This window comes from Rutidosis leptorrhynchoides, chromosome 7, assembly GCF_046630445.1.
Source record: "Rutidosis leptorrhynchoides isolate AG116_Rl617_1_P2 chromosome 7, CSIRO_AGI_Rlap_v1, whole genome shotgun sequence".
NCBI classification, from domain to species: Eukaryota; Viridiplantae; Streptophyta; class Magnoliopsida; order Asterales; family Asteraceae; genus Rutidosis; species Rutidosis leptorrhynchoides.
This window is the reverse complement of record NC_092339.1, coordinates 345,033,307-345,055,645: the sequence shown is the minus strand read 5'-3', so window position 1 is coordinate 345,055,645 and position 22,339 is coordinate 345,033,307. Positions and strand designations below refer to the sequence as shown.

The 22,339-nt window shown below is 32.4% G+C and overlaps 1 protein-coding gene across 1 annotated transcript; it reads right to left on the bottom strand.

Annotated features, from left to right (window-relative positions):
* Positions 1–13,061: 13,061 nt before the first annotated feature.
* Positions 13,062–14,138, bottom strand: LOC139860380 (uncharacterized mitochondrial protein AtMg00810-like). The gene has a single exon (XM_071849143.1). It carries the CDS (start codon positions 14,136–14,138, stop codon positions 13,062–13,064), a length of 1,077 nt encoding a protein of 358 aa, XP_071705244.1.
* Positions 14,139–22,339: the final 8,201 nt, after the last annotated feature.

The following is a 22,339-nucleotide window of genomic DNA, read 5'->3' as shown; positions in this document are numbered from 1 at the left end:
GTGAAATAGTATCAGTAATCAGAGAAAGATTGGACGGAGTAAGAAAAGAATCCAGATGCGAAGATAATAAGTTACAATTTGGTAAAGGAAAATCAAAATCCGCAGCAAAAAGAAGAGCACGACACCTAGAAAGATGTAACAAATGCGGAAAATGGTCACATGGAGGTAAATGTTCAAATAATCAAACCTATTCAAACACCGAATTTGTTACTTTATGCAGAGACGGACCGTTCATATGTTTAGAAGAAAAAACACTGAATGCTCGAGGTTACGCCTATGTAGCCATGGAAAATCAATTAAACCGACTATATTATGAATGGGATAGATCATATCACTAAGAATACTATCTCACAAGTAAGTCTGTACAGTTTTTATTTTTTTATTTTTATTTTTAACCTTTTGATAATAAACGCTAATTTGTTCGCTATAAAGTATTAAATTGGTATTGAATAAAATTAGATTTGGCGACCGAAATTATTGATATCATTCAAAAATTTATTACATCACGGCGAAATTTAACGTTTATTCTTAAGGTATAAATATCTTTCATCAATCAACCCAAAATATTTCAAAAATTCTTCATGAGTTAAATTAGGTCATGGAACCGAAATTACTTTACCGAAAAGAGGGGCGTATGTTTTTGATAATATTTGATTGATTAAAGTGGGATAAAAAGCCAAAAAGATTTTTAATTTTATTTTTGCCATGTTTTAAAATTAATATATAAAAATTAAAATAATATTGTAAACTTTTTAAATCAATATATTTAAAATTGTAAATATTTGAAAAATTAATCTTTTTAATATAAGTTTGTATGTATAAAAACAAAAATATAATATAAGTTTGGTGTGAATTTATAATATGAATTTTTAATTAAGTTTGGTGTGAAATTTTAATTTTATGCATTTTAAATTTAAGTTTGGTGTGAATTTAAAAACAAAAATTTACTTTATGTCGCTAAGTTAAAAATATGATTTTTAAAATTCGTCGTAAGTTGAAGACTAGGTCTTTGAACCGAAATTGCTTTACCCGAGGGAGGGACGAGAACTTTTATTATCATTATTTTTAATCTTATTGAATTAAAGTATGCCAAAAACATTAAAAAAAACCCAAAAATCTTAGCTTTTAAAACAATCGCTACAAAAAGACAAATTTTAAAATTTTGTCGAAGGACGGACTAGGACATCGATCCGAAACGACCTCGTCCTAAAACAAAGGAAAACAAAATTTTAAATTTATTTTATATTTGCTTTATAAGTTAAGATTTATAAAAAAAAAAGCACCGCGACTCGCGGAGTTCAGAAATTACAGAAAAAAATAAAAACGCTGGAATCAGCTCAGTCCACACACAACACCCACATAAACTGTGAAAAATACCGAAAAATTACTCCCAAAATCGAATTTTTTCACCGAAAATCATCAAATCTTTTACTAAAATCATGTTGAGAAGGATGCTATCAAGGAATTACTCAAGAAAAACGGTAAATTTCTACACCTAAACACCATTTAATCCGAAAATTAGTGTTCTTGAGCAATTTTTTCCCCAATTCAATTTTAATGTTTTTTAGTGTAATTATGCTTAAATTACTTGTGTATTATGCTTGTATAACCTAGATTGATGCTATTAAACATGATTAGAAGCCTTAAACTTCAAATTTTGAGTAATCTAGGGTTTGTGTTCTTGAGCAATTTGGGGCTTTTTGATATAAACAGGTTATGGCCAATTTTTGTCATGAATTGTTGCTAAATTAAGTAGTGTAACATATTTAGGTAGTTAAATGATCCAAACTTTGAGCCTAAACATGATTTTGAGAATTAAAGTGGACTTTTTCAAGTCTAAAATTCATGAACTTGATTTTTGAGAAATAATGCCATTTGAAACTTGTTTAAATGCTAGTAATGATTATTTTGACATGTTATTTGAGTTGAATGCTTATGAACTTGGCGAACATTTTCGTATATGCTTATTTGAAAAAGAGTAGATTTGATAAAAATATGAAAATGAGCTTAAGTTTGATATAAATTGAACATGTCATTGTAATTATTTTGATTGATGATTTTGCTGACACTAATGCATATTTGGATGCACAAAAATTGTGTTTGATGTGTTTTGCAGACTGAAAAGGGTGAATCTTCATCCCAAGCTCGCAATGCTCCTCCTGAGAATGCGGAACAACAGGATGTTGAAAGCTATTATAAACAAGATATACCTCATCCAGTTATGACATTTTCAGATATGCACTTGGAAGATTTGCACCCGAACCTGAGATTTGACAGACTTTGGATAGATTATCCAAAATACCAAAGGGGCTTGCATACTCTTCATTCTAAAGCTGTTGAAGTACCTAGGGTAATAGAATGGGAACCGTTAGAAGCTGTAGAATTGGTCGGGTCAATTAGAGAATTACTTACACAGAGGTATGGTAATTCTACTTTTAACGATTGGGTACGATTATTCAGCATGCGTACACCTGTATATAAAGTATGGTGTGAAGAATTATTGTGTAGTATAGAAATAAATGATCGGGTAGTTAGTTTAACCGATCGATCTTTTATTAGATTTTTGTTAGGAGGTTCGATGCGCCACATGTCTCTACTAGACATGGCTCAGGCCTTACGTATATATACGCCTGAGGAGTTAGCATCTGCCGATTGTAGAGGGTTGATATTAAATGGTAGAAAGATTGATAAAAAAATTTGATACGCATGGTGTATGGAGTCAAATGACTAGCCATCACCGATTTAAAGGGGGAAATTACTCTTATTTGGATATAGATAGAGCAGAGTTAAGAGTAATTCATAGGTTTTTAGCTAATTCGATTACACAAAGAGGTAAGAATAAGGAAAAGGTAAATGAATAGGATTTGTTTTACCACAAAGCGCTGTAAGTATATCGTATTGTGTGGGTTATTATTTATCAGCTATGGTTAGGGGGATGAGACCGCACAGTATAATAGGAGGTGGTATATTTATTACACTAATTGCTGAGTATCTCGGTGTGGATATAAGTCGGGGGGATTATTAATCGAAGAACCAGAACCCCACGATACAATTGGTTTAAATGTATACCATGGTGCTAAAGTTTTGAAGAGGCGAAATAACGCCTCAGTACGATATAATGGCAGACATCCACAGGTTGAGAGAAACCAACAACCAGGTAATGTGCGAGGGGGAAATGAAATGACAGAAATGCAAAGGTTTATAGCTTCACAAGAGTATGAAAATGCTAGACATAGAGCATTTGAAGATTGGCAAGTTCATCAAAACCAAATCATAGCTCATTGCCAACATGTAGGTAGAAACTATATTCCTACTCCATCGCCCCTATTTCCTCTCTGGTCTATAGAGATCCAACCACCGTATCCTACGTATAACCCAGCCGAAGCATTTTATAACACATATGGTTATTTATTTTGTTATTTGTAATGTTGATACATTTAATACTTATGTTAATATTGTAATAGTTTTTATAATTTTCTAATTTTTTTTATTAGATTTTAATAATTTTTGAATGTGGGGTAATATACCAAACTTCAAAAATATGTATATATGTTTGCAGTTTATCTTATGTACACAACAGGGCAAAACAACGCATTTTCAAAGACTGGCATTAAGTTCAGCAAAAGCAACTAATTTTGACGACAAGATGCAAAATATATGTGAAATAACAACAAGACGGAATGAACAAATGATGTGCACCATTTATCATTCAACACAAACAACAATATGTTTGGAAACTTTGGTAAAATTTAATCATTTCTACGCTAATCACCCTCAATAATTTAAATTGTTACTGATTTCTTGCAAATGAGGGCATTGCAAGATCTTAAGTGTGGGAAGGGGTTAAATTCTTTCGGATTTTAAAAATTTTTTATCTTAAACACTTGGTTACCATTAAAAATACTAGTAAAGCAGTAGTTGTATTAGAATCTAGTGCTCTCTGATAATAAAGAACAGCCCTAGTCTTATATACTGACTACCCAATTCTAGTAAAATTTTTCAAAATTTTCAATTAAATGAACTCAAAATCATGTTTATACATATTTATGAATGATAAAATTAGGTATTAACACCGAAATTATTGTTACCTCGGAAAGGACATAAATTGAGAAACAAACCAAAATGTTAAAATTCATTTAAAATGGAATAGAGGACAATAAAAAGGAAAATAAAATCCAAGTGTGAGAAAAATTACCAAGTTATCTTAAACATATGTCACATATTTCTGTAACAAATAATTGAAAATACTTTTGTTTTGGACTAAATCAACTGTTTTACCCGATTTACTGTAATGAAAGATGGATCTACACGATGAATCAATTCCATTGAAAGGAAGTAAAGTCTTCCAAAAAAGACACGCGCTTCTTGATTTAGGTCATGAAGTTGTCGTCCAGACCAGCTGTAGGTTGATGAAAAATCTAGAAAAGTCATCTCTAAAATCAGCAGGAAATCCACGGACCTCAGCATAAAACAGGGTCGCCAAGTGGTCAGATTTATCCTAACCATGAGAAGGATTTATCTCGTACAATGGGGGGCACCGTGCAAATTAGCTTGATAAGACTAATGAATCGGATCCCCAGAAAGGATAATCTCCTTAAAAGATCAAAAATCAGCTTTTAAGACTGATATTACTCAATCCTTGAGATTGACTTTAAAGATTGAGAATTCAAACTCATGAAATTCAATGATATCTAAACTCGAGCTTGAACGAGAAAATATTTTGATCAAAAAGTTACAAACCGATTTGTTTTCTGAAAACCTATTTTCAATGCGTTCATTACCATTGAACGTAAAATCCTAGGAATTCACCTGGAATTCATTAGGTCACCTGAACCAAATCGGGTGTCAACCGTAAGAACGGTGGTTGCATAGCATGGTCAAAGACAGGACCTTGTGCCAGACCGAAAAATTATAAGGGTGAGCTTTACTATTGCTCCTACCAAGGATAGTAATTGTGTCCGACACGTTATAGACCATAATTAAAAGCATGTCAGGGGACATTGCCTTAACAGTTGCTTGTTCAACGCTTTCCTTTACAACCGGACGGTAGTTTACCAAAAGGTAATATACGGAGCAAGTATACTGGACGTGTTGCTTTCCTAATACAAGGTTAGCAAGTGGGTGACACAAAACCACAAGTTTTAAGCTAAAATTTTCAAATCTGAAACCCACCAAACCCACAAAAAGAATTTGCAAACACCGGTGAAGGGTTATTCCGGAAAACTTATCTAGGGTAAAAACTAGATTTAATTTTCAAAAGATCAAATGTTTTAATAAAGATCCAATTTCCTTAATGGATCTAAATTTTTATAGTCATGTGAGACTGTAAACCATATCGTTACTACCATTGTTTATACCGCCGTATAGAAATCACTGATGTACAAAGTGTGAAGAATAAAGAAGTAATTCTAGTATTTCAAGACTGTATTGCTTGAGGACAAGCAACGCTCAAGTGTGAGAATATTTGATAATGCTAAAAACGAACATATATTTCATAGCATTATTCCTCAAGAAAGACAAGCTTTTAGTTGCAATTGTTCTATTTACAAATGATATTCGTTTAAATAATAAAAGGTGAAGACAAAAGACAGATTCGACGAATTGAAGACGCAAACGACCAAAAAGCTCAAAAGCACAAAATACAATCAAAGAGGTTCTAATTATTGATAAGAAACGTCTCGAAATTACAAGAGTACAAGATTCAAAACGTAAAGTACAAGATATAAAATAGTACGCAAGGACGTTCGAAAATCCTAAACCGTGACATGAGTCAACTCTCAACGCTCGACGCAACGGACTAAAAATTACAAGTCAACTATGCACATAAATATAATATAATATTTATATAATTCTTATAATTATTTATATATTATATTTATATTTAAATCCGTCGGCAAGCTAGGAGCCAAGGCTTTGTGAGCTGGATTTGATATCTCCGCGACTCGCGGAGTTTGAGGAACGAGAGGGCCGCGACTCGCGGAGCCCCAAAAAATGAAACTGCCTATAAAAGCAAACGCAGTTTGATCGATCAAAATATCCATAATATCAATCTCTCTATCTATATACGTAGTATATATTTATATTTATATTTTAATTTTAATTTTAATTCTAATAATAAGGGTATGTTAGCGAATGTTGTAAGGGTGTAAGTCGAAATTCTATCGGTGTAACGCTACGCTATTTTTAATCATTGTAAGTTATGTTCAACCTTTTTACATTAAAGTCTCGTAGCTAAGTTATTATTATGCTTATTTAATCCGAAGTAATCATGATGTTGGGCTAAAAATATTAAAATTGGGTAATTGGGCTTTGTACCATAATTGGGGTTTGGACAAAAGAACAACACTTGTAGAAATTAGACTATGGGCTATTAATGGGCTTTATATTTGTTTAACTAAATGATAGTTTGTTAATTTTAATATAAAGATTTACAATTGAACGTCCCTATAAATAACCATATACACTCGATCGGATACGATGGGCAGAGTATTTATATGTACGAATAATCGTTCATTTAACCGGACACGGGAATGGATTAATAGTCACTAGAATTATTAAAACAGGGGTGAAATTATGTACAAGGACACTTGGCATAATTGATAACAAAGTATTAAAACCTTGGGTTACACTCAGTCGACATCCTGGTGTAATTATTAAACAAAGTAATAAAACCTTGTTACAGTTTAAGTCCCCAATTAGTTGGAATATTTGACTTCGGGTATAAGGATAATTTGACGAGGACACTCGCACTTTATATTTATGACTGATGGACTGTTATGGACAAAAACCAGACGGACATATTAAATAATCCAGGACAAAGGACAATTAACCCATGGGCATAAAACTAAAATCAACACGTCAAACATCATGATTACGGAAGTTTAAATAAGCATAATTCTTTTATTTCATATTTAATTTCCTTTATTTTATATTTAATTGCACTTCTAATTATCGCATTTTTATTTATTGTTATTGTATTTAATTGCACTTTTAATTATCGTACTTTTTAATTATAGCAAGTTTATTTTATCGCACTTTTATTATTCGCAATTTCATTATCGTTATTTACTTTACGCTTTAAATTAAGTCTTTTATTTATTTAATATTTTACATTTGGTTTTAACTGCGACTAAAGTTTTAAAATCGACAAACCGGTCATTAAACGGTAAAAACCCCCCTTTATAATAATAATATTACTTATATATATATTTGTATTTTTATAAATTAAACTAATATAGCGTTAAGCTTTGATTAAAAGATTTTTCCTGTGGAACGAACCGGACTTACTAAAAAATACACTACTGTACGATTAGGTACACTGCCTATAAGTGTTGTAGCAAGGTTTAAGTATATCCATTCTATAAATAAATAAATATCTTGTGTAAAATTGTATCGCATTTAATAGTATTTTCTTGTAAAATTTAATAGTATTTTATACCCCTTAGCTTTAACATCAATATACACACATACAGATACATCCATACACACATATACATATACATACAGTGACCCATACATACATATACATATATACACATATATACACAGACAGATACACTAACATAAAGATACACTAACGCGAATTAGGTTTTACCTCAATATCTGTCATCTTTGCCTGACGATCGATTTAGGGTTTATGTGCAATTGATTGAATCTGCAATGAATCAGGGTTGGTTCGTATCTAGGGTTTGTGGAGTGAAATTTTGTTAAAGTTGTAATTTGAATTGTGTGAAACTCGCTATTTGATTGTCTTTTTGTATACTCGACCAACATTAAGGTCGCCTTTGTTTTTTGGGTCGAATATAGTGGTCGACCTATAAAACATGGTAGTCGACCTTTCCAGTTATAAAAGAAGGTCGACCACATTGAAATTTGGGGTGGTCGACCAGGTCAAGGGGTAGTCGCCCCAAAGGGTGGTCGACCTAATGGTGTAAATAGACAATTTTTTCGCAAAAAGTGTATTTTGGAATAAAACTTTACAAAAAAGTGTATTTTGGGGAATTTCCCTTAATTCTATTGATTACCTTTATCATAGCAATATATTTTATACGTATTGAAAAATTTGACGTTTATAAGGGTCCATGTCTAAATTTCGAACAAGGCCATCGAAATTAGTGAGACGACCCTGGTTTGACGTGCGGGGTCCCCTTACTATACACTTTGCCACCCGTTAACTTGTATCGGTAAACCACAGGAACCCCTCGCGAAATGAGTAAAGTATGAGACCCCCCACATAAAAAAAATTCAGGAACACGCATGAATCTGGGGTAAACCACACGACACCTCATGTAACTTTTTCAGAAAAGAATAATAGTTAAGGATTCGTGTAGTTACTTTTCGGTGTGGCTTTAAATACGAACGGCGTTTGAACCTAAATACCTAAGAGTTATCATTATAATGACATGTACTTTCAACAGCCATGTCTTTGAAAGAACCGAGACACAATGTACTAAAACGAATATCACCCTGCATTTGCTTCACATTGCAGCCGATATTAAACTCGATATTGCAATAAGGATGGTAACCATCGTTTTAGACTAGCGGATATAGCTTAGATAGCAGAAACATGTCAGTTTCACTATATCTTCTCGATCTATCCTTCTCAAACAACTTCGAAACCAACTTCATATCCAAGAGTTCATCCCTTTACCAAGAGCGTAAAGTTGGTTCCACAAGGCAGTGAGTTTTTTGAAAATATGTACCAGTTCAAGGTTAATTGAATGCAATGACAAAAGTACCAAATATCGAGTAGGGGAGCGCATGGTACAGAACCGGACCAAACTAGTTTGGTACGGTTAGATTCTCAGTCCCAATTTGTAAACTCGGACTGATACCTGTTCGTTTCAGTCGGTCCAGTCCAAAACGAAGATCGAAAATCTGATAAAATGTGGACCAAGACCGTACCTAGATAGCTCAGTTTGGTTGGGGATAGGTTCGGTTCCTCTACCCTGGGAGAATGACATGTTTCTCTATCCTCAAGCAAAAAAAGGTCATCCTGAGGTTCATTGAATCTTGCGTAAAAACGTCAACGTTTGCGGACACCCTAAGGAATAGTTCCGTGACAATGTATCGAAACACTGACACACCCTCCGGATATCGTTAAGCATCAACGAGCACGATGTTGGAAGCGTATAAAATTCACAAAAGACTCCTTAACGCTAAATCGAGACGCCATATCTGAACGATTTAAATATTTATTACGGTAGCTAATGAAATAAGCATCACTTCTTTGCACAAAAGCTCCTCGTGTGGGAGAAGAAGTGTCCGGTTGAGAAATGCGTATTAACGATTGGCTATCGATCCCACCTCGAACCAATCGCCGATACAAAAATTTTCTGCCTCACCACAATTAAAGCCTTTATAACAACATATCAAATTTTTAAAATTAGCTTAGTGAACAAACAAGCAATATAAATACTTGAATCACATGAGGTAAATCCTTCAATCACGGGAGGTTGAATCTTTCACTAAAACTATACAATCAAAACTATTGTAATCAGAACAAAGCGGTACACACTAAACAATCCTCTCACAAATATAAGAAAATATGATCTTGTATCTCACAAGATTACAAAAAAACATAAACCCTAGTTTGAGATAATGTCGAGCAAATGAAAGAGATATTATGATGAATATGAATGAATGGAATGATAAAATAAAAATAAATAAAATATATATAAAGTAATGTTTCATCCAGGCCCCTCATCACTTTAAGTCGGTTCAACACTTAAGTTCTAAATTTCACACTTTGATCACCAAACTTTCACTTTTAAAAAATGACTTCGAGGTTCCTGCACATTCTTAACTCAGAAATAAGTACAAAACCAACTAAACAAACATGTTTAGATTGTGTACTTTGTTATACAATTTAATATCTCCCCTCATTATAAACATGAAAAAGATTTAATAGAGTAAGTTTTTCACATAATAAGTTATGTTGAGAACCACTTAAATCTTTAGTAGAAGTATCTTAAACATTATCATTTGAAGAAATTAGTTCTGTCTCAGTAACACCAGAACTAATATGCTCTCTAACAAAATGTAAATCAACTTCAACGTGCTTAGTTCTCTCATGAAAAACGAGATTCTTTGCAATTTGCAAAGCAAATTTATTATCACAATAAATCTTAACAAGTAAAATGGTTTCAACCTTTAAATCAGTTAAAAATTTTAAATTCTAGATTACTTCACATGTTACAAAAGTAAGAGCTCTATACTCTGCTTCTGCAGATGATCTAGAAACGGTAGACTGCTTCTTGCTTTTTCATGAAACTAAAGATTTTCCAAGATAAACACAATAGCCACTAACATATCTTTTTACCATACTACACTATGCATAGTCTAAATCAACAAATGCCGAAACAACAAAATCATTACATTTCTTAAGAGATATACATGTGCCAAGACAACCTTTAAGATACCTCAAAACTCTCATAGCAGACTTCACATGAGAATTTAAAGAAGCGTGCATATGTTGACTTAAACAATGCACAGAATAAGTAATATTAGGTTTGATTAAAGTTATATATATATATATATATATATATATATATATATATATATATATATATATATATATATGTGTGTGTGTGTGTGTGTGTGTGTGTGTGTGTGTGTGTATGTGTGTGTGTGTGTGTGTGTGTGTGTAAGCTTTCCTACTAGTTTTTGATATTCACTTATATTTTTCAATGAAAAACTAGAACTCGGGGGATCATTAGCATTAGTAAAACTAAACCCAGATTCTAATAGAGTAACGACATGCTTACTTGCCAATAAACCAAACTCAAACAAAACTTCTAAACAATATTTCATTTGTGATAAAACAAAATCGCTTTCATATTCTAACAACTCAATAAGAAAATATTTAAGCTTTCCTAAATCCTTTATTTTAAATTTAGTTTGCAAACAAGCAAATATACACAATTAGAATAAGTTGTTTTGACAAACAAAGAATAATCATACTTTGTGTAAAACCATATTCAAATAATGCATAAAAAATTTCATTCTATTTTCTAGGAGGTTGTTTCAAACCATACAAAGACTTTACAAGCTTACAAACCTTAGTATCAACTTTATCAAAATAACCTCCAGAGACATATAAACATCTTCAGTTAAATCACCGTATAGGAAAACATTATTAATATTAATTTGATATAAAGACCAATTGTTTTTGCAGGCAACAAAGATTAGAATTCCAACCCTAACCATTTTAACAATATGAGAAAAAGTTTCATCAATAGTAGTACACACTTTTTTGAAAATTTCAAATCGACCCCAAACAGGGGGGTAAAGTGTCAAATAATCATTTTCATAAAAATCTTAAATAAACTTCACTCAAATATTCAACGGGTCATATCTTCTCGCTTGCAACGAGTTAAATTTTTCCGACACCATCGTTAAACTCGAAATAATTTTAGGAACACAATGTCACTAGCTATACGCAAAATGGATGCTTTTTAAAAAACGTTAAATATTTGGGGTACTTTTCATACACGTTGATTTTGCGTTAAATTTTTAAAAGTCGACAATTCCATAACGAAACGCGGAGATGCACATATATTGTTAATTTAAAATAACATTTAGTCCTTTCCTTTGATTATATCCTTTTGCAACTAGCCTAATTCCAATGGGTGTAAATAATGCCATCATCATGGCTAAATATAATATGGAATCCGTTTCGTTATATGTTGTTGGCCTGGTGACTAGGTACGTCCTATCGTGGCTTATATGAAAGTGAAGAATCAATTTGATTCATGCTTCTCCAAGCGCTCAACAGAAAATTCTTAAAGAAGACTTACTGTTCAACCTTCAAATGCCATCTCATCTATGGCTTTCAAATACAAGTAATAAGGTGGGAGGCGATTTTGAAGTTTGGAGATTCAATCCAAAAGCACCAGTGATTTGAGTTTCCATTGTTGTAATTTGGAGGTTGTAATATTATGGGGTCTTTGGTGGTATTTAGTTTTGAAGATTTCCTTGATTGTATACTATATATCCTCTGTGCACATTCCTTGCCTTCCGATAAATTTTATATTTTTAAAATCTGTAGAAGATTTATAAAAAAGCTAGCGAAGAGCTAGGAAAAAAAATACAAAACCTTACAAGGTTTCCAATGGGTTTTGCAACTACACGGAACAATTGATCCTAGCTTTTTTATATCTAGAAAATAACCAAAAGAAACACGTAACAATAATGTTATCCAAACCATGCACGATTCTGAAGTTAGGATCTTTGAAGACGTAGCAATTTCGAAGCCGTCAGATGTTCCATAGCACGGAAAAGAGGATACTAAACACCACTGTTCGATTCTTTCCATGGAGAGGAGAATTATCAAGCCACTGCCACATTTCGTCCATCGTCTGCCAAGTCGGAATATTCATATTAAGCCATAAACCAATCTTTGCCCATACTTGTCTACTTATCTCGCACTCAACAAATAAATGGAACTCTGTTTCGTGATGAGCATCACACCAAAACATGAAAGATTAGGAAGCCAAATACTTTTAACCGCAAGCTTATCTTTTGTAGCAAGACAAATAAAGATGTTAGTTTTGTTTCGTGATGAGCATCACACCAAAACATGAAAGATTAGGAAGCCAAATACTTTTAACCGCAAACAAATAAAGATGTTAATTTTAACCGGGTAAAGCGAGTGTCAAACCGTAAGGTGATTAAGCGAAGCAAGTGACTGTTGATCAATCAAGTATCTAGCTTTAGATAAATTTTTGATTTTTCTAAAAAACATTTTCACACTTATTAAAGAAAGAAAACAATTATGGGCATAAAGGACAAGCTACAAATTTGTAGATGTTGATAAAATTACCACGTTGACATGTCAATTTTTATTTTCTTTTAGACTATTAGATTATCAATCGTGACTGTATTCTCATTAGCAATCGGTATATATACATGAGTATAGAATAATCTAGAATTAAACTCCTAACAACCAATCCTCTTATTTTGGGATATGGTTTTACAAAATCTTTGCTATATTTATCTAATTCTTATCTAATTGTACACTGTATATAGACATCCGTATATAGTGGTGTATATATTGGTTATTACTCCCCCGCAGTCGAAGCCGGAGAAGAACGAATGCCGAGACTGGAGCGAAATTCTTCAAACAAAAGCCGTGGTAAACCCTTAGTAAAAATATCTGCGATTTGATAGCGAGTAGGAACGTGAAGAATACGAACTTGACCTTTTGCAACCTTCTCACGAACAAAATGTATATCAAGTTCGATATGTTTCGTCCTTTGATGTTGGACTGGATTCCCGGCAAGATAGATAGCACTTATATTGTCACAAAAAACTAATGTAGCTTTAGGAATGGGACATTTCAATTCAAGGAGTAGATTACGAAGCCAACATGATTCAGCCACTACGTTAGCGACGCCCCGGTATTCTGCTTCCGCACTTGAACGAGATAGAGTAGGTTGGCGTTTAGAAGACCACGAAATAAGATTATCACCATAATATACACAATATCCCGAGGTGGAACGTCGAGTATCGGGACTCCCACCCCAATCTGCGTCGGTAAACGCCACAAGAGAAGGCGTCCGGGATCGATGAATATGTAGACCGAGAGAAGGCGTACCCTGTAAATATCGCACAATACGGTTGAGTGCTAACATGTGAATGTCTTTCGGGTCATGCATATGCAAACAGACTTGTTGGACCGCATATGAGATATCCGGACGGGTGAATGTTAAATACTGTAAGGCACCTGCTAAACTTCTATATTTCGTTGGATTCGAATATGATTTGCCCGATTTGGAACTTGTTTTACCACATGTGTCGACTGGAGTAGTGGCGGCATTACAGTTAGATAGCCCAGCCCGCATGATAATCTCCTTTGTATAAGCGTGTTGGTTTAGAAACAGACCCTCGGCTGAGCGTGTAACTGAGATGCCTAAAAAAGAGTGTAATGGTCCCAAATCTTTCATAGCAAACTCGTGTGAGAACATAGTCATGATTCGTTGGCGTAACTTTTCACTTGAAGTAACTAGAACAATATCATCAACGTAGAGTAAAAGGTAAGCCATGTCGTGACCTTGATGAAAAATGAAAAGAGAATGATCACACCGACTATGTGTAAAACCAATAGTAGAAGCAAAATCGGCAAACCTTGATACCATGCGCGGGGCGCTTGCTTTAAACCATAAAGTGATCGTTTCAATAAACAAGCGTGATTCGGAAAATTAGGATCCCGAAAACCTGTGGGTTGATACATATACACCGTTTCATTAAGGTTACCATGTAAGAACGCATTTTTAACATCAAGTTGACGAATTTGCCAACCTTTCGAAATAGCAATGCTAAGAACCATTCGAATGGTTGCCGGTTTAACTACGGGACTAAACGTTTCAAAATAATCAACCCCGGGTTGTTGAGAACGACCATCACCAACTAAGCGGGCTTTGTACCGCTCAAAAGATCAATCGAATTTTACTTTGTGTCGAAAGATCCACATGGATCTTATAACCTGCATGTTAGGTAAATGAGGAACAAGAACCCATGTATTATTATCCACTAAAGTCTTATATTCGTCGGCCATGGCACGGTTCCAATTAGGATCGGCAAGAGCATCCTTGGGATTAGTGGGGATAGGTGAAAGAGTAGTAGTGGCGGAGAGATTAAACGGGATTTTTGGTTTAAAAATACCGGACATGCTACGTGTTTGGACGGTGCGTACAGGAGGGGGTGGTGAAGCTGTGGGTGACGAGTTAAAACTAGGAGAATTACTAGAGTCTGTTGAAGAAATGGAGTGTAAAGGAGATGATGTACTAGGCGTGGAAGGGCTAGTATTTTGAGAATTTGGTGGACTATTATTTGTGGGTGTAGTGGACTCATTAGGTAGAGGGGTAATTGGGCCAGGTTCATTTGATGTAGAAGATTGGACGTTTTTAGAGGGTGAAGACAGAAAGATATTTTTATAGATATGAGGACTTTGGTCATTAGTAAAAGAGTGATATGAGTGTGTTTTTGAGACGGTAGGTTGTGTAAAAGGGAAGATGGTTTCGTCAAAGATTACATGACGTGAAATGATGATTTTATGAGTTGCCAAATCGTAGCACTTGTAACCACAATGGTTGGAAGGATAACCTAATAAAACACACGGAGTAGAGCGAGATTCAAGTTTATTAATTTTGATAGAAGGAAAAAGTGGGTAACATAAATAGCCGAAGACTCGAAGATGATCATATGAAGGAAGATGATTGCATAGTATTTGAGTGGGTGTGAGATTATTGAGTAGTTTACTTGGAAGAATGTTAAGGAGATAGGTAGCCATTGTGACGACCCGGAAAATTTCAACTTATTTTAAACCAATTCTCTATATGATTTAATAATTTCGTCATGATAAGCAATGAATTTTGACAAGTTTTAAAACTTTTGAAATGAGTTTTATACAAACAATTGACTATCCATTTGTCCGACGATTCACGAACGTCATAACTTGTATTAATTATATACTTATGTATATATATATATGGATATATATGGATTATATCTAACTTGAATATATGATAATTAAGTATCTCATTAAATATATTAACAATGGATTATATACATAAAATGATACTACTAACTTAAGGACTTCGAAACGATATATATATATATATATATATATATATATATATATATATATATATATATATATATATATATATATATATATATATATATATATATATATATATATATATATATATATAACGCTTAACGACGTTATAACTTCTAAGTTAAAATAAATATATATGTATTGTATTAAGATGTATTAATACACAGTTTCTAGATGTATTTACTATTGGAATATACTAATAGGAAAACATCATTTTCAACCTTTTATCATGGAAAATGAATCCTTGTTATTACATATGACTCATGAGACATCTTTAAACACATAAACAAAATAATTTTGTATTTATACCCGTACTATACACAACTTCTGGATGTATTTACTATTCGTATATACTAATAGTAAAACATCATTTTCAACCTTTTTAATCATGGGGGAGACATGTTTAACAACTCTTAACATCTAGTATTAAACTTCTAGCTAAAATTTCAACTTGGAATCTCTTTATATCTATATACATATGACATTTTATATATCTATATCTATATCATTTCCATTTCAATTTTTATTCTAAGATTTTACTCCCTAAAAACACACACTTGAAAGCCTTTGTTCTACTACTTCAATTCAGCAAAAACACTTCAATTATAAGCCTTAAAACAACCTAAAATTATCATAAGAAAAACCAAACAAGAACATTTCATGAAGATCATCCATTTCAAGTTTATACTTTCAATCTTTTGAACCCATTTCAAAAACTCTTTGAAGATCAAGAATTATACTTCCTTTCCAGTAGCTTTATCTAAGTAACTTGAGGTAGTAACCTTATTCATAATCTTATTCGATTCATATTCATAAAGCTATCTTATTTTGAGTTATAAATTATAACAACAAGAACATAGTTTGAATGATTTCAAACTTGTTCGCAAACTAAATAGATCCTTCTAACTTGAATTTTAAAACACTTTAAGACCTGTAATATATCATAATGATATGCTAACTTAACAAGATATAACTTGATTTTACAAAGAACACCTTAAAACTGAATCTACATCGTTGGAGTGCAACCGGGGGCTGTTTTGGGTTGGATAATTAAAAACCATCTTAAACTTTGAATTGGAAGTTTATATTCTGGAAAAATGATATTTCTTATGAATATGTTAATATATAAAAATCTCATGGTGTAACTCAAAGTGTAAGTATTTTTGTAAAAATGATCATCTAGATGTTGTTTTTACAACGGAAATGATCACTTTCATAAGATTCACCAAAGTTTGACCTATAATCTAGTGACCCGAACTTTTCCATGTTTATATATATTAATTGAGATTGATATTTACATGATTAAATGTTTCCAACATGTTAAGCAATCAAACTTGTTAAGACTTGATTAATTGAAATAGGTTTCATATAGACAATTGACCACCCATGTTGACCGGTGATTCACGAACGTTAAAACTTGTAAAAACTATACGATGACATATATATGGTTATATATATAGTTAACATGATTTTATTATAAGTATGTATCTCATTAGGTATTTTAACAATGAGTTATATCCATAAAATTGAGACTATTAATTTAAGAAACTCGAAAACGATATATATAACGATTATCGTTATAACAACGTCTTACTAGGTACATATGAATCATATTAAGATATTGATACACTTGGTTAATTATGTTAAATGATAATTAAATATATTATTAAGTGTATTAACAATGAAATACATATGTAAAAATAAGACTACTAACTTAATGATTTCGAAACGAGACATATATGTAACGATTATCGTTGTAACGACATTTAACTGTATATATATCATACTAAGATATATTATATATAATAATATCATGATAATATAACAATTTAACATATCATTTGTTATAATAAACAATGGGTTAACAACATTCAACAAGATCGTTAACCAAAAGGTTTCAAAACAACATTTACATGTAACGACTAACGATGACTTAACGACTCAGTTAAAATGTATATACATGTAGTGTTTTAATATGTATTTATACACTTTTGAAAGACTTCAATACACTTATCAAAATACTTCTACTTAACAAAAATGCTTACAATTACATCCTCGTTCAGTTTCATCAACAATTCTACTCGTATGCACCCGTATTCGTACTAGTACAATACACAGCTTTTAGATGTATGTACTATTGGTATATACACTCCAATGATCAGCTCTTAGCAGCCCATGTGAGTCACCTAACACATGTGGGAACCATCATTTGGCAACTAGCATGAAATATCTCATAAAATTACAAAAATATGAGTAATCATTCATGACTTATTTACATGAAAACAAAATTACATATCCTTTATATCTAATCCATACACCAACGACCAAAAACACCTACAAACACTTTCATTCTTCAATTTTCTTCATCTAATTGATCTCTCTCAAGTTCTATCTTCAAGTTCTAAGTGTTCTTCATATATTCTACAAGTTCTAGTTACATAAAATCAAGAATACTTTCAAGTTTGCTAGCTCACTTCCAATCTTGTAAGGTGATCATCCAACCTCAAGAAATCTTTGTTTATTACAGTAGGTTATCATTCTAATACAAGGTAATAATCATATTCAAACTTTGGTTCAATTTCTATAACTATAACAATCTTATTTCAAGTGATGATCTTACTTGAACTTGTTTTCGTGTCATGATTCTGCTTCAAGAACTTCGAGCCATCTAAGGATCCATTGAAGCTAGATCCATTTTTCTCTTTTCCAGTAGGTTTATCCAAGGAACTTAAGGTAGTAATGATGTTCATAACATCATTCGATTCATACATATAAATCTATCTTATTCGAAGGTTTAAACTTGTAATCACTAGAACATAGTTTAGTTAATTCTAAACTTGTTCGCAAATAAAAGTTAATCCTTCTAACTTGACTTTTAAAATCAACTAAACACATGTTCTATATCTATATGATATGCTAACTTAATGATTTAAAACCTGGAAACACGAAAAACACCGTAAAACCGGATTTACGCCGTCGTAGTAACACCGCGGGCTGTTTGGGTTAGTTAATTAAAAACTATGATAAACTTTGATTTAAAAGTTGTTATTCTGGGAAAATGATTTTTATTATGAACATGAAACTATATCCAAAAATTATGGTTAAACTCAAAGTGGAAGTATGTTTTCTAAAATGGTCATCTAGACGTCGTTCTTTCGACTGAAATGACTACCTTTACAAAAACGACTTGTAACTTATTTTTCCGACTATAAACCTATACTTTTTCTGTTTAGATTCATAAAATAGAGTTCAATATGAAACCATAGCAATTTGATTCACTCAAAACGGATTTAAAATGAAGAAGTTTTGGGTAAAACAAGATTGAATAATTTTCCTCATTTTAGCTACGTGAAAATTGGTAACAAATCTATTCCAACCATAACTTAATCAACTTGTATTGTATATTATGTAATCTTGAGATACCATAGACACGTATACAATGTTTTGACCTATCATGTCGACACATCTATATATATTTCGGAACAACCATAGACACTCTATATGTGAATGTTGGAGTTAGCTATACAGGGTTGAGGTTGATTCCAAAATATATATAGTTTGAGTTGTAATCAATACTAAGATACGTATACACTGGGTCGTGGATTGATTCAAGATAATATTTATCGATTTATTTATGTATATCTAACTGTGGACAACTAGTTGTAGGTTACTAACGAGGACAGCTGACTTAATAAACTTAAAACATCAAAATGTATTAAAAGTGTTGTAAATATATTTTGAACATACTTTGATATATATGTACATATTTGTTATAGGTTCGTGAATCAACCAGTGGCCAAGTCTTACTTCTCGACGAAGTAAAAATCTGTGAAAGTGAGTTATAGTCCCACTTTTAAAATCTAATATTTTCGGGATGAGAATACATGCAGGTTTTATAAATGATTTACAAAATAGACACAAGTACGTGAAACTACATTCTATTGTTGAATTATCGAAATCGAATATGCCCCTTTTTATTAAGTCTGGTAATCTAAGAATTAGGGAACAGACACCCTAATTGACGCGAATCCTAAAGATAGATCTATTGGGCCTAACAAACCCCATCCAAAGTACCGGATGCTTTAGTACTTCGAAATTTATATCATGTCCGAAGGAGGATCCCGGAATGATGGAGATATTCTTATATGCATATTGTGAATGTCGGTTACCAGGTGTTCAATCCATATGAATGATATTTTTGTCTCTATGCATAGGACGTATGTTTATGAGAAATGGAAATATGAAATCTTGTGGTCTATTAAAAATTATGAAATTATTATTTTTGCTAAACTAATGAACTCACCAACCTTTTGGTTGACACTTGAAAGCATGTTTATTCTCAGGTAAGAAAGAAACCTTCCGCTGTGCATTTGATCATTTTAAAGATATTACTTGGAGTCATTCATGATATATTTCAAAAGACGTTGCATTCGAGTCGTTGAGTTTATCAAGATCATTATTAAGTCAATTATAGTTGGATATATTATGAAATGGTATGCATGTCTGTCAACTTAGATGAAATGAAAGATTGTCTTTTCAAAACGAATGCAATGTCTGTAAAATGTATCATATAGAGGTCAAGTACCTCGCGATGTAATCAACTGTTGTGAATCGTTTATAATCGATATGGACTTCACCGGATGGATTAGGACGGGTCCTTTCATATAACATGTGATTTTGAATGCAAACTAAGGTATTTACAGTTCATATTCATAAATAATGACTCGATCCAAGGAAGTTGCAAGTTGAACCAACAAAAACAGAGTTATATTGAAGAAACTACGGCTAAAACAAAATTGGGTATCCAAAGCTAGTTTAGCTACGAAATTAATTGGAGTAAAACTAAACTAATCATATCTTTGCTAATTAATATGATATTTTATATATATTTACTTATGATTTGATTTTATATATTCCAGGACCACCCGTAAACAACACGAGAAGATTAATTATAAGACCTCATGATTGTACGCAACACGTCATTTGACAACACGGTACTTTATATACGCAACACGTCATTTGACAACATGGTACCATGGGTCGAGATTAATTCTGATCAATACGAATACGATGGGGTCTTTATTTATTTATTGAGCAACTAATTATGGACAACTAACATCGGACTGCTAACTACGACCTAATAGATATTAAAAGTATTATAAGTATATATGTAGTGATTATTTGAAAAGAAAATATGTTAATATATTATATATATGGTTAGGTTCATGATATCTATCAAAGACCAAGTCGTGTTAAATATCTTCAAAGCAAAAGTGAGTATATAGTCCCACTTTTAAACTCTAAATATTTCGGGATGAGAATACCACTTTATGATTTATGTTATGGACACAAGTGATTAAAAATATATATTCTACGTTGAGTTGTACCACTGGCATACTTCCCTGTAACTTGGTAACTACTATTTACATGAGGTATTGTAAACGCGAATCCTGTTGATAGATCTATCGGGCCTGACAACCCCAACCGGACTGGATGACCAGTATTCAACGGTTGCATAGTGATAATGCTAAAAATGAACATATATTTCATAGCATTATTCCTCAAGAAAGACAAGCTTTTAGTTGCAATTGTTCTATTTAAAAGTGATATTCGTTTAAATAATAAAAGGTGAAGACAAAAGACAGATTCGACGAATTGAAGACGCAAACGACCAAAAAGCTCAAAAGTACAAAATACAATCAAAGAGGTTCCAATTATTGATAAGAAACGTCTCGAAATTACAAGAGTACAAAATTCAAAACGCAAAGTACAAGATATTAAATTGTACGCAAGGACGTTCGAAAATCCGGAACCGGGACCAGAGTCAACTCTCAACGCTCGACGCAACGGACTAAAAATTACAAGTTAACTATGTATATAAATATAATATAATATATAATTAATTATATAAATTATATATATATTATATTTATATAATAAACCGTCGGTAAACAAAGAGCCAAAATGGAGTGAGCTGTAATTACAAACTCCGCGACTCGCGGAGTTTGAAGAAGAAAAGGGCCGCGAGTCGCGGAGCCCCAAATTTAGAAACTGTCTATAAAGCTCGCGCATTCTGATCGTAAAAATATAACATATATATCCATCCATCTATCTAAATGTAATATTTATATTTATAATTTATATTTTAATTTTAATTTTAATTTTAATCCTAATAATAAGGGTATGTTAGCGAATGTTGTAAGAGTGTAAGTCGAAATTCTGTCCGTGTAACGCTACGCTATTTTTAATCATTGTAAGTTATGTTCAACCTTTTTAATTTAATGTCTCGTAGCTAAGTTATTATTATGCTTATTTAATCCGAAGTAATCATGATGTTGGGCTAATTACTAAAATTGGGTAATTGGGCTTTGTACCATAATTGGGGTTTGGATAAAAGAACGACACTTGTGGAAATTAGACTATGGGCTATTAATGGGTTTTATATTAACTAAACAATACCTTGTTAATTTAATATACAAACTTATAATTTGACGTATTTATATATAACCACATACGCTTGACTGGGTACGGTGGGCGGGATATCTATAAATACCAATAATTATTCATTTTACCGGACACGGAACTGGATTAATAGTTAATAGACTTGTTGAAACAGGGGTGAATTACATTCAAGGGTAATTGGTGTAATTGTTAACAAAGTAGTAAAACTTTGGTTTACACGCAGTCGATAACCTGGTGTATTCATTAAATAAAGTA

Bases quoted from the DNA above. Each gene is read 5' to 3' on its own strand.
- LOC139860380 (XM_071849143.1), bottom strand. From the start codon at position 14,138: ATGGTATCAAGGTTTGCCGATTTTGCTTCTACTATTGGTTTTACACAT.